The sequence below is a fragment of the Phyllobates terribilis genome, unplaced genomic scaffold, assembly GCF_046119375.1.
Source record: "Phyllobates terribilis strain yellow unplaced genomic scaffold, ASM4611937v1 Scaffold_98__1_contigs__length_5973952, whole genome shotgun sequence".
Lineage (NCBI taxonomy): Eukaryota > Metazoa > Chordata > Amphibia > Anura > Dendrobatidae > Phyllobates > Phyllobates terribilis.
In genome coordinates, this window is record NW_027362858.1 from 3,065,197 (window position 1) to 3,077,369 (window position 12,173).

General features: G+C 51.9%; 1 protein-coding gene across 1 annotated transcript in view; it reads left to right on the plus strand.

The window, feature by feature from the left end:
- Positions 1–4,042: 4,042 nt before the first annotated feature.
- Positions 4,043–12,173, plus strand: part of LOC141198619 (uncharacterized) — a 29,490-nt gene continuing 21,359 nt past the window's right edge. Inside the window, exon 1 of the mRNA XM_073663056.1 lies at positions 4,043–4,101. Within this exon, the coding sequence (XP_073519157.1) occupies positions 4,076–4,101 (26 nt within the window). The 5' untranslated portion in view covers positions 4,043–4,075. The remainder of the gene's footprint in view (positions 4,102–12,173) is intronic.

The following is a 12,173-nucleotide window of genomic DNA, read 5'->3' on the forward strand; positions in this document are numbered from 1 at the left end:
GGTCTTCCAGTAGAAGTATATAAGAGATATAAGGAAGTATTACTACCAGTGTTATTGGAGGTATACAATTCAAAGGGGGATCATTGCCACATCCATGCACGAAGCCATAATTACAGTGTTACCTAAACAAGGCAAGACCCCCAGCTTGCTGGCATCCTATAGACTCATCTCTCTTTTAACAGTAGACGTCAAATTTCTTGCTAACAGACTCTCAAAAGTAAGCTCAATAATACACCCCGATCAGTCTGGGTTTATGCCAAATAAGTCCACAGCGATCAATCTCAGAAGGCTTTATATTAATAAACAAGCAAGGGCTGATAATATTGGTCAGAGGGTGATCCTGTCTTTGGACACAGCTAAGGCCTTTGACAGTGTAGAATGACAATATTTGTGAGCTACATTGCGGCAGATTGGCTTTGGTGACAAATTTATATAATGGGTGCAATTGCTTTATTCGGACTCAAAGGCCAAAATAAGAGCGAATGGCTCTATGGCTAATCGATTTTTGTTGCACAGAGGTACAAGACAAGGGTGCCCCCTGTCTCTCTTATTGTTTTTAATAGCAACTGAACCTCTTGTGGCAGTAATTAGTAAAATGTCTGAGATAAATGGATTTAAATATGGGACCAAGGAAGAGAAGGTGGCATTGTTTGCCTTTGATTTACGATTATTCCTTGGGTATGCTCGGGGGTCTCTGGAGAGCATGATGGCGACTATCTCTAGCTGACTTATTCCTTCCAAAGACCATACTAAGGACTAGGGAGCACTTATTATGGGTGGAGAAATGGCCATTCGGGCAAACAGGAAAAAGAAAGGAAAATTCAAAATAATGGGGATAATCACCATAATTACAATAAAACGGCGAGGTTCCAGCAGACTGACTGACCCGACTGTTAGGCCACGGCTCCATTGTCAGTATTTGGTCAGTATTTTTCCTCAGGAGTAGGAGCCAAAACCAGGTGAGGAACAATCAGAGAAAAGATATAATAGAAACAAGTCACCAATTCTGCATTTATCACCCACTTTTTGGCTTCCACTCCTGAGAAAAAATACTGACCACATACTAATAGTGGGGCGGTGGCCTTAAATGCAAACCCAGCAAGAAGTAAGAATGAAGTCGCAGCAAAACACTGAGCTGCAACAAAACACCTTAAAATTTGTGACAGAGATTGATTAGTTCTTTCTGTCTGACCATTGGTTTCAGGGTGGTAGGCACAGGAAAATAAATGAATTCCCAGTTTATTACAAAAAGCTCTGCAGAATTTGGAGACAAATTGCACTCTCCTATCAAACACAATGTTAAGAGGGATCCCATGTAGCCTTACTTTATGAGAAATAAAAAACCTGGAGAATGTCTCTGCATTAGGTAATCCTCTGACAAAGGAACAAAATGAGCCCATTTAATGAATCGGTCAACAGCCACCCAAAGACAGTCTTCCCACCAGACAGAGGCAAATCCGTGATGAAATCCATGGACAGATGAGTTCACTGTCTTTCTGGAATTGCAATGGAGCCAATACTCCAACCGGACAGTTTTGACAGACTTTAGCGTGTGCGCAAACTTCACAGGGAGATACAAAATCTTTAATATAATTATTCATAGATGGCCACCAAAAATGCCTAGTAATAGCTTTCTGCATAGCTGTGAACCGCGGATGACAACTCATGATTAAATCATGAAACGCCTGCAACAGAAGCAATCTTAAGGCCCCGTCACACTAAGCGACGCTACAGCGATCCCGACAACGATACGACCTGTCAGGGATCGTTGCTGCGTCGCTATGTGGTCGCTGGTGAGATGTCAAACAGTCAGATCTTCCCAACAATGCAGCAACGATGCGACGACCCGTAACGATCTGTATAACGATGCACGCCAATGTGTTTCTGTGTCTGGGTCGTTAACAAGGTCGTTGGTAAGGTGTCAAACACACCGATGCATGCTACCCAGCAGGGCTTCAACGATCAAAGAAATGTCCAGACCATTCCGACACGACCAGCGATCTCACAGCAGGGGCCTGGTCGCTGCTAAGTGTCAGACGTAGCGAGATCGCTACTGAGGTCGCTGTTGCGTCACAAAACTTGTGACTCAGCAGCGATCTCGCTAGCGACCTCGCTTAGTGTGACGGGGGCTTTAGGTACCCAAATACAAATAATTTGGACCTAGGCGTGGCGAAAGGAGCAAACGATTGGACTTTACGGATCTCCGCTTCAACCTCCAAGGATATCATTGAAACCACAATGCCCTCAGGGAGAATGGAGGTTTTGGAGGAGAAACAGAACTAAAACTGCTTGGACCCCAGCCTGAAAGTGATAGAGAAATTGAATCTAGAGAAAAATAAGGACCCTCTGGCCTGTCTAGAAGTTAGCCATTTAGATCATTCAATAAACGCTAAATTCTTCTGGTCAGTGACCACAGTGATTTGATGAACTTCTCCCTCCAGAAAATGTCTTCAAACCTTAAAGGCTAATTTAACAACGAGTAACTCACAATTTCCAACAGCATAATTTCTTTCAGCAGATGAAAATTTTCTTGATAAAAAACCACATGGCCGCAAATTGGTCAGGGTCTTGGAATATTGACATAAAACGGCCCCTACCCCGACCTCCGAAACATCCACCTCCACAATGAATGGTTCTTGGAGATGGGGTTGGATTAGAACAGGAGCAGACATAAAACACTTCTTCAATTTTTCAAAAGCCCTCAAAGCATCCGGTGGCCAAACCTGGATATCTGCCTCCTTACGTGTGAGGTCAGTAATCTGAGAAAAAAAACCTAAAGAATTTCCTATAATAGTTGGCGAATCCTACAAAATGTTGCAACACTTTCAGGTCACTAGGTTGGACCCAATCTATTATGGCTTTCACCTTCCCAGGATCCATCGTAAACCGATCAGCCGATAAAATTAACCCCAAGAATGAAACTTCCTGAACAGAAAAAAAAACATTTCTCAATTGTAACAAAGAAAGAATTCTCCCTCAACCTTTCTAATACAACACGGACATGTTCCTGGTGAGAATCCAAATCAGGAGAGAAAATTCTATATAATCAAGATAAATCACAAGAAATCTCCCAATGTAATCAGAGAAATATCATTCAGAAAGTTGTAAAATCCTGTTGGTGCATTGGAGAATCCGAATGGTAGAACGAGATTATCGAATAAAACCTCTGCTCCATACACCTCGTACACACGCAGCTCCGCTCCGTACACCTCGTACACACACGGCTCCGCTCCGTACACGCGGCTCCTCTCCGTACACCTCGTGCACACACGGATCTGTTCCATTCACCTCGTATACACACGGCTCCGCTCCGCACACCTCGTTCACACGCGGCTCCGCTCCGCACACATCGTGCACACACGGATCTGTTCCGTTCACCTAGTACACACACGGCTCCGCACACCTCGAACACACACGGCTCTGCTCCGTACACCTCGTACACACACGGTTCCACTCCGTACACCTCGTACACACACGGTTCCACTCCGTACACCTCGCACACACACGGCTCTGCTCCGTACACCTCGTACACACACGGTTCCACTCCGTACACCTCGTACACACACGGTTCCACTCCGTACACCTCGTACACACACGGTTCCACTCCGTACACCTCGTACACACACGGTTCCACTCCGTACACCTCGCACAAACGTGGCTTCGATCCGTACACCTCGTAGACACGCGGCTCCGCTTCGTACGCTTCTTACACACGCGGCTCCGCTCCGTACGCCTCGCACACACACGGCTCCGCTCCGTACGCCTCGTACACACGGCTCTGCTCCGTACGCCTCGTACACACACGGCTCCGCTCCGTACGCCTCGTACACACGCGGCTCCGCTCTGTACGCCTCGTACACGCGCGGCTCCGCTCCGTACACCTCGTACACACGCGGCTCTGCTACATCCACACTGTAAACCCCTCCTGACCCCACACATAAACTTCAGCTCATCCAGCACCATGACAACCAGCACAGCAGAGTCCTGCATCCACTGAGGCCCCTGATCATGTGACCCCTGACTCCTCCCCTCCTGTGACCTCATCACAGCTCCTGTGCGCACAGAGCAGCCATATATGTGGTGGCGGCTCTGCATGTGGAGGTATGTGGAGACCCCATTACTGGGCGCAGGGGGCATTAACCCCTTCAGCACGGAGACTCTTTTGGGGTCTTGTGTTGCCCCTTTATAAGAATCATAAGGTTTTTGTTCTGTTTCCTGTAATAGATGCATACGACCCAACTATGGAGACAGGAAGGGAGGAAACTTATTGTTCTCATAGTACAGGACCCCTTTACTGGCCCCACAGTGTAATGCCCCCATTATGCCCCTTATGCAGTATGTATGATGCCCCCACAGTGTAATGCCCCCATTATGCCCCTTATGCAGTATGTATGATGCCCCACACAGTGTAATGCCCCCATTATGCCCCTTATGCCGGATGTATGATGCCCCTACAGTGTAATGCCCCCATTATGCCCCTTATGCAGTATGTATGATGCCCCCACACAGTGTAATGCCACCATTATGCCCCTTATGCAGTATGTATGATGCCCCCCACAGTGTAATGCCCCCATTATACCCCTTATACAGGATGTATGATGCCCCCACACAGTGTAATGCCCCCATTATGCCCCTTATACAGGATGTATGATGCCCCCACACAGTGTAATGCCCCCATTATGCCCCTTATGCAGTATGTATGATGCCCCACAGTGTAATGCCCCCATTATGCCCCTTATACAGGATGTATGATGCCCCCCACGCAGTGTAATGCCCCCATTATGCAGGATGTATGATACCCCCACACAGTGTAATGCCCCTGACGCACCCCTGGGCCTGTGTCGCACAGCGTTGCGCATGCAGGAGCTTACCCGGAGCCGGATCTGTTGAGGGTTGTAGTCTCGTGGCGGTGACCCGGTCCGTGCCCAGGGAGTCAGACTAAGTGGCGTTGTATTAGCGGTAGATGTTGGACGACTACGCCACCCGTTGAATGCAGCGAAGGAGCTGCCGCTGCAGGGCAGACCGCTGAGGCCGGTGGTAGGATTGTGCAGCGTGATAGTATCACCCCCAACGGGAGGGATATGGCCTCAGGGCAGCCGACGTGGATGATGGGGGTAGCAGGAATCACTCAGAGACGATGCGGTGTAGTTCAGGGTCTTTACTGGTGATAAAGATAGACCCTCCCGGAGTACTGGCTAGCGATCGGGGCCTGGTCAGTCCTTGAGCAGATGGGATCTCCCCTGGCCAGGCGGAGTTGTAGGCCTCCCAAACTGACTGTACTCTTCTGGCTACCTTGCTAGAGGCGGGTATAAGTAGCCCACGTCCCTGAGTGTACCGTGTGGTGCTCACCCGTATGGCCGGTGACTCGGGGCCTTCTAGTAGCTTCCGCTCCACGACGGCGGTGCTGGTCCCACGCGTGTGACCGTGCCTTCGGGTTTCTTGGCCGGAGGACCTGAAATCCCCTGCCGGTCGGTTTCTGCTGCTGGGTAGAAGTTAGTCCCCACAGCCTCGGACTCCGGGTCCGGTGATAGCTTCCCAGTCAGGGCGAGCCCTGCAGCTGCCAGCCCCTGACTCCTTATAGCACTGCTCCCACAGAGCTCCTGATGTTCTTTTCCTATATCTGCTTCTCTTCTCTATCTCTACTTCTTCTCTACACACTAACCCTGCCTCAGCCCTAGGTTTATATAGGGGAAGTTCTTCCCCTCCCAGGACTGGGCAGGAGGTGTGGCATGCATAGGATCCCTGACCAAGAGACCTCCCACCTGCTCTCAGACATAACATTGCTGTTACTGTGGAAACCAGACCCCTGGGGTGCCACATTCCCCCCTAGTGAAATTTAGTACTCCGGGACTAAACATATTTTTAGAAAAACATAACAAGGTATAAACAATAATAATACAATAAGAAAAACACATAAAGATGGTTACGGCGTGTCCGCAACCGGGTGCAGTTTTGAAGAAAAGCAAGGTGTCCATTTCACCAAAACAGGGAGACGTAACCAGGTAGGGGTCTGTCCTGCCCCGAGTCCTTAACAGTCTTTAGTCCATTCCTAGGTTACGCTCCAACCAATTGTACAAGGATTCCCGGTAAATCCACCAAGGACTCCTAAAAATAACTAGAAACACATAATTATTTACAAGTAACAGACAGGTGACCACAAATAAAACAATTTAAACACTTCAAATCCTCCAACGTGCGGGTAACTGGCCTCTAGTGGACCTACAGAGCTGACTATCTGGCCCTGAACTACAGGGTGTAGGAGCTGTCAAGGGTAAACTGGGCAGCTGTCTACGGGCTCTTTGGCTCACTAGGGGTACGGCAGGCTCACTATGAGCAGAGGGTTGATCCTCCTGTTCTGCTTGTGTGGAGTCTGCTGCCTCCTGGACCGGCTGCTCTTCCAGCTCTACCTGTTGCTCCGTAGGCACTTGGGATGCTGGTTGGAGGAACGTGAGGACGGGTACCACAACTGCACCATTGACTTGAGTCCAGGACCGAGGGAAGTCTCCGAGCACAGTACTAACCATATCTTCCCTTTCCTCTACGGGTCGAGGGTCTTCTTGCTCTCCTTCTGGGTTCCGTAGCTGTTCGGGACACTTCTTCAGGTGATCCCGGGATACAATGGCTGTGGTTTCCCCTCCGTCTTTACTGATGGTACAGACCTTTGGGTTGTCGTGGCTTGAGGGCAGTACGGTGTACGGGTCCTTCTCCCACTGGTCGTCCAACTTGTGGAGCCGTCTTTTCCTCTTCAAGACCTGCTCTCCGGGTACCAGGGGAACAGCGGGAGCATACTGGTTGTAAGTTTTCTCTTGTCTTTCCCTAGCGAGACAGAGACTTCGCTCCACGCTCTCCTGTACTTTCCGGTACTGCTGCTGCCTCTCTGTGTCCCAGTCTGCTTCCGGTGAAGTGTCCTCGGGTGTCAGGACTCCCATCTCCAGGTCAACAGGTAGCTTACCAGGCCTTGCCCTCATTAGGTAAGCCGGGGTACAGTTGGTGGAACCTACAGGGATGTAGTTGTATAGGTCCACCAGGTCGGGCAGCTTCTCAGGCCACAGACTGCGTTCTTCCAGGGGCAATGTTTTCAGAAGATCCATTACCACCTGGTTCATTTTCTCACAAAGTCCATTAGTTTGCGGATGATAGGGTGTCGTCCTTATCTTCCGGCAGCCATACAGATTGCAGAATTCCTGGAAGACCTCCGCTTCAAAGGCAGGTCCCTGGTCCGTCAGCACTTGGTCCGGGTACCCGTGTGGACGGCAGAAGTGCTGCTGGAAGGCTCTAGCTGCTGTTTGAGCTGTTAAGTCCTTAACGGGGACGACAACCAAGAACCGGGAGTAATGATCCACAATGGTTAACGCGTAGACGTAGCCACTTCTGCTTGGGGTCAGTTTTACATGATCCAAGGCTACCAGTTCCAACGGCTGCTTGGTGACGATGGACTGAAGGGGGGTCTTCTGGCTGGCACGGTCCTTCCTTCTTAGGTTGCACGGGCCACAGTCTCTGCACCACCTCTCGATGGTTCCCCTCATGCCTACCCAGTGGAACCGCCCGCGCAGCAGGAACTCCAGCTTCTTCCATCCGAAGTGTCCAGCCCCATCGTGGTATGCCTCCATCACCATGGCTGCGTCTCTTCGTGGCACCACTACTTGCCAGATTAGTTCATGCGTCCGGGAGTTAACCATTCTGCGGCACAACTTCCCCTTGTAAAGGAACAGTCGACTCTTCTCAGCCCACAGTTGTTTGGCTTCCTCCGGAGCGTCTGGGTCAAGGCGAGCCTCTGGCCGAGTCAGCATCTCCTTCACCAGTCGGACGGCAGGGTCACTGTCTTGCGTTTCCTCCCAGTTGTAGTGAGGCAAGGGGTTAAACGTAGCGGCTTGCTTACTCCTTACCCGATGGGAATACTGGATAGTCCCAGGACGGTGGAACGCGGGGAGTTCGACTTCTTCCAGTCCCTCTGGATCTTCTACGTCCGGTAGGTTTGGCATCCTGGACAGGGCGTCCGCGTTGGTATTGGAGCGTCCTGCCCGGTATTTGATTGTGAACTCGTAGTTGAACAGACGGGCCATCCATCTCTGCTCTAGGGCACCGAGTCTTGCCGTGTCCAGGTGTGTCAACGGGTTGTTATCCGTGTACACGGTGAACCGGGAAGAAGCGAGGTAGTGCTTAAAGAGTTCGGTGACTGCCCACACCACTGCCAGGAACTCTAGCTTAAATGAGCTGTAATTCTCAGGGTTTCTTTCGGTGGGTCGCAGTTTTCGACTGGCGTAAGCGATTACTCGTTCTTTCCCCTGCTGGATCTGGGACAGTACGGCTCCTAGCCCGATGTTACTTGCGTCGGTGTAGAGGATAAAGGGCTGGCTGTAATCAGGGTACGCCAGGATTTCATCCCCCGTGAGGGCCATCTTCAGCTGGCGGAAGGACTCTTCTTCTAACTTCTCCCATTTGAAGGGCGGCTTCTGGTTCTTGGCCTTCCGGGACTGGCCTATCAGGAGGTCCTGCATAGGAGCTGCCTTTTTGGTGAAACCGGGGATGAATCTGCGGTAATAGCCTACCAACCCGAGGAACTGCCGCACTTCCTTTACACTGGAGGGACTTGGCCATTCCTTAATTGCGGTGATCTTATCAGGGTCGGGAGCCACTCCGTCAGCGCTCACCACGTGTCCCAGGTACTGCACCTTTGGTTTTAGGAGGTGACACTTGGAGGGTTTTACCTTTAGGCCGTAGTTTGCCAGAGCTTCGAACACTTCCGCCAGGTGTTTCAGGTGGTCCTCATAAGTCTTGGAATATACGATGACATCGTCCAGGTACAACAGGACCGTCTCGAAGTTTTTGTGGACCAGACAGCACTCCATTAATCGTTGAAAGGTTCCTGGTGCGTTACAGAGTCCGAACGGCATGCAGGTAAACTCGCTAAGTCCCATCGGGGTGGTGAATGCGGTCTTCTCCCGGTCCGCCTCTGCTACAGGAACCTGCCAGTACCCGCTAGTGAGATCCAAGGTAGAGAAGAAGTTAGCAGATCTTAAAGCAGCCAAAGACTCCTCTATCCTTGGTAAGGGGTACGCATCCTTGTGTGTGATACGGTTGATTTTCCGGTAATCTACACACATCCTCATGGTGTTGTCTTTCTTTTTGACTAAGACTAGTGGAGCTGCCCAGGGGCTACAGCTATCCCTGATCACCCCAGCCTCCTTCATGTCCCTAAGCATCCCCTTGGCGTGTTGGTAGTGTGCAGGGGGTACGGGTCGATACCTCTCTTTTATGGGAAGATGGTCTCCCGTGGGGATGTGGTGTTCTACCCCCTTGACTCGCCCGAAGTCTAACGGGTGTTTACTAAACACTCTCTCGTACTCTTGAACCACCCGATAGACTCCCTGTCTCTGGTGTGAGGGAGTGGAGTCAGTACCCAAATGTAGTTGCTGACACCAGTCCTCCATTGTTTCCTTAGAGCCGTTACCTTCCTCCGGGGAAGATGGAGGCAAGGGTTCTACGGACTGTATGGAATTTTGATTGATGGTATACAATTTGGCTAGCGTGGCATACCGGGGCAGGTACACTTCCCTCTTCCCGATATTTATTATGCGAACGGGCACCCTCCCATGGCGTACATTGACCACCCCCCGTGCTGTCAAAATGGTGGGCCTACTGTCTGAGTAAACTGGTTCTACCATTGCCTGGTAATCTCTACCTCTCAGACCAATAGCTGCCCGGCACCAAATCATCATTTCACTTTTTGGGGGCATGGCAATAGGAAAAGGGTCACACATTCTTACGCTACCAATCTCACCACCGGAGAGTTCTATCTGTTGCCGTCGCATCAGTGCCCGGATCTCTTTCTGGAGCACTCGCTGCTGGCCGGAGCTGGCGTTCTTGGCAACCTGCTGTAAAAGGAAAATCACCTCTGCAAGACAATTTTCAATTACATTAGTTCCTAGAGTTATCTTTGGGTGACTCTCGTGCTTGTCAATGTCTACAATGATCAGTCCCTGTGCCGCCAATTCGACTCTACCGATTTTAATGGTCACCTCTTTAAATCCAATCTGTGGCACGGGCTGACCATTGCTGGCGATGATACTCAAGTCGTCGTCAGGGTAGCGGGTGATATCCGAGTCATTCCAGTACTGCTTGAAGAGCACGTACGGGATAGTGGTAACCTGTGACCCGGTGTCCAGTAGGGCACTCATGGGGATGCCATCCAGTACCACAGGCAAGACTGGACGTCCTCCCACATATTTGTCGCGCCAGTTCGATGGGCCTGATGATCTTTTTCCTGGGGTTTGGCCCTCTACCCCAGGTTGTGCCAGTTTAAAGGACAGTACCTTGCCATATGTCCGGGTTGATTGCAGCGGCGGCAGATGGGTTGTCCGTCCTCGTTGTATCGGTCGCTGGGTCTTCCTCTGGCCGGTGGGGTCCTCCTTGGTCGACGCCACGGGATGTCCTCCGGTCCGGATGCCAGCTGGATCTTCCCTGGAGTGGAAACCTGTAAAGACTGCACAGTTCGGGTTAGCGCGGCAACGCTTTTAGCTAGCTCTTGGACCTGATGGTGCAGGTCTGGAGCCGGGTCATTGTTCAAAGCCTGCGCATCAGCTCCCACAGGCCCTGCCGACAAGGGTGCCGCCTCCTGGTGGTAAGTGGTAGTGGGGCGTCTGTGGGTCACAACGCCACCTGGTGCCGGTTCTCGGAGCACCCGGATGGCTCTGTCCTTGAACTGTGCAAATCCCAGATGAGGGTCCTGTAAGGCCATTGCCCGCAACTGGGTTCGGTGGGCATTGCAATATAAACCCTCTATAAATTGTTCAGTCAACAGCCTGTCCTCGTCTCCCACGCCGGCAGGGTCGGTCTGCTTAATGGCTCTCAGGGCCTCTTGTAGGTTCAGGGCATAGTCCCTTATACTCTCGTGTGCTCGCTGCTTGCACCCGTAGAATCTAAGCTTGATCTCGGCTGAGGTGCGGGTATCAAAGGTGTCCCTCAGCCGGGTTAGTATCCCTGCAACAGTCCTCCCCCCAGGTGGCCAGGACTTTACCTCCCTTTGGGCTGCCCCGGTTAATTGGGCCACCAGGATGCTCACTTTTTGCTCTTCTGTGAGGGGATACACCTGGAAGAGGCTATCCAGCTTTTCTCTAAAGTCATGCAGGGTATGTGACTCCCCTGAGTACTGGGGTAGCCAGGCCGCTCCCGGGATATAGGGCATGGTGAAAGGCATGACTGCAGCAGCGGTGGCGCTGGCGGGGGTTGAGGCAGTGAAGCTCTCCTCCGTATCCGACATCTTCCTCCCCCCTAGTGGACCGTGGCCTACCTTGCGATGATCCTCTTCCGTAGGCCGCGGCTCCGCAGTGGATCGTCAGGGTTGAGGACCTTCCGTCGCGCTCCTGTGACGTCGGCGTCTGCTGGGCTCCTTCCAGGACCTTACGCAACGTCCGGACGTGAGGCGGGGCTTCAGTTCTCGCGCGCTTTCGGAGTCCACGCCCCTCTTCTTCCCGCGCGGCGTCTTCAAGATGGCGTCCAACGGCGGGAAAACTCCACGGATGGCGGGAAGAAGGCAGAAGATGGCGCCGGATGGCGGGAAAACTTCGCGGATGGCGGGAATCTTCACCACTGGTAAGTTTGAACAGTCTTTTTCAGGCACGCAGTACCCGGTGGTTGCGGGCACGAGATCCTGCCGACTACACCAAAAATTGACGCACCCCTGGGCCTGTGTCGCACAGCATTGCGCATGCAGGAGCTTACCCGGAGCCGGATCTGTTGAGGGTTGTAGTCTCGTGGCGGTGACCCGGTCCGTGCCCAGGGAGTCAGACTAAGTGGCGTTGTATTAGCGGTAGATGTTGGACGACTACGCCACCCGTTGAATGCAGCGAAGGAGCTGCCGCTGCAGGGCAGACCGCTGAGGCCGGTGGTAGGATTGTGCAGCGTGATAGTATCACCCCCAACGGGAGGGGTATGGCCTCAGGGCAGCCGACGTGGATGATGGGGGTAGCAGGAATCACTCAGAGACGATGCGGTGTAGTTCAGGGTCTTTACTGGTGATAAAGATAGACCCTCCCGGAGTACTGGCTAGCGATCGGGGCCTGGTCAGTCCTTGAGCAGATGGGATCTCCCCTGGCCAGGCGGAGTTGTAGGCCTCCCAAACTGACTGTACTCTTCTGGCTACCTTGCTAGAGGCGGGTATAAGTAGCCCACGT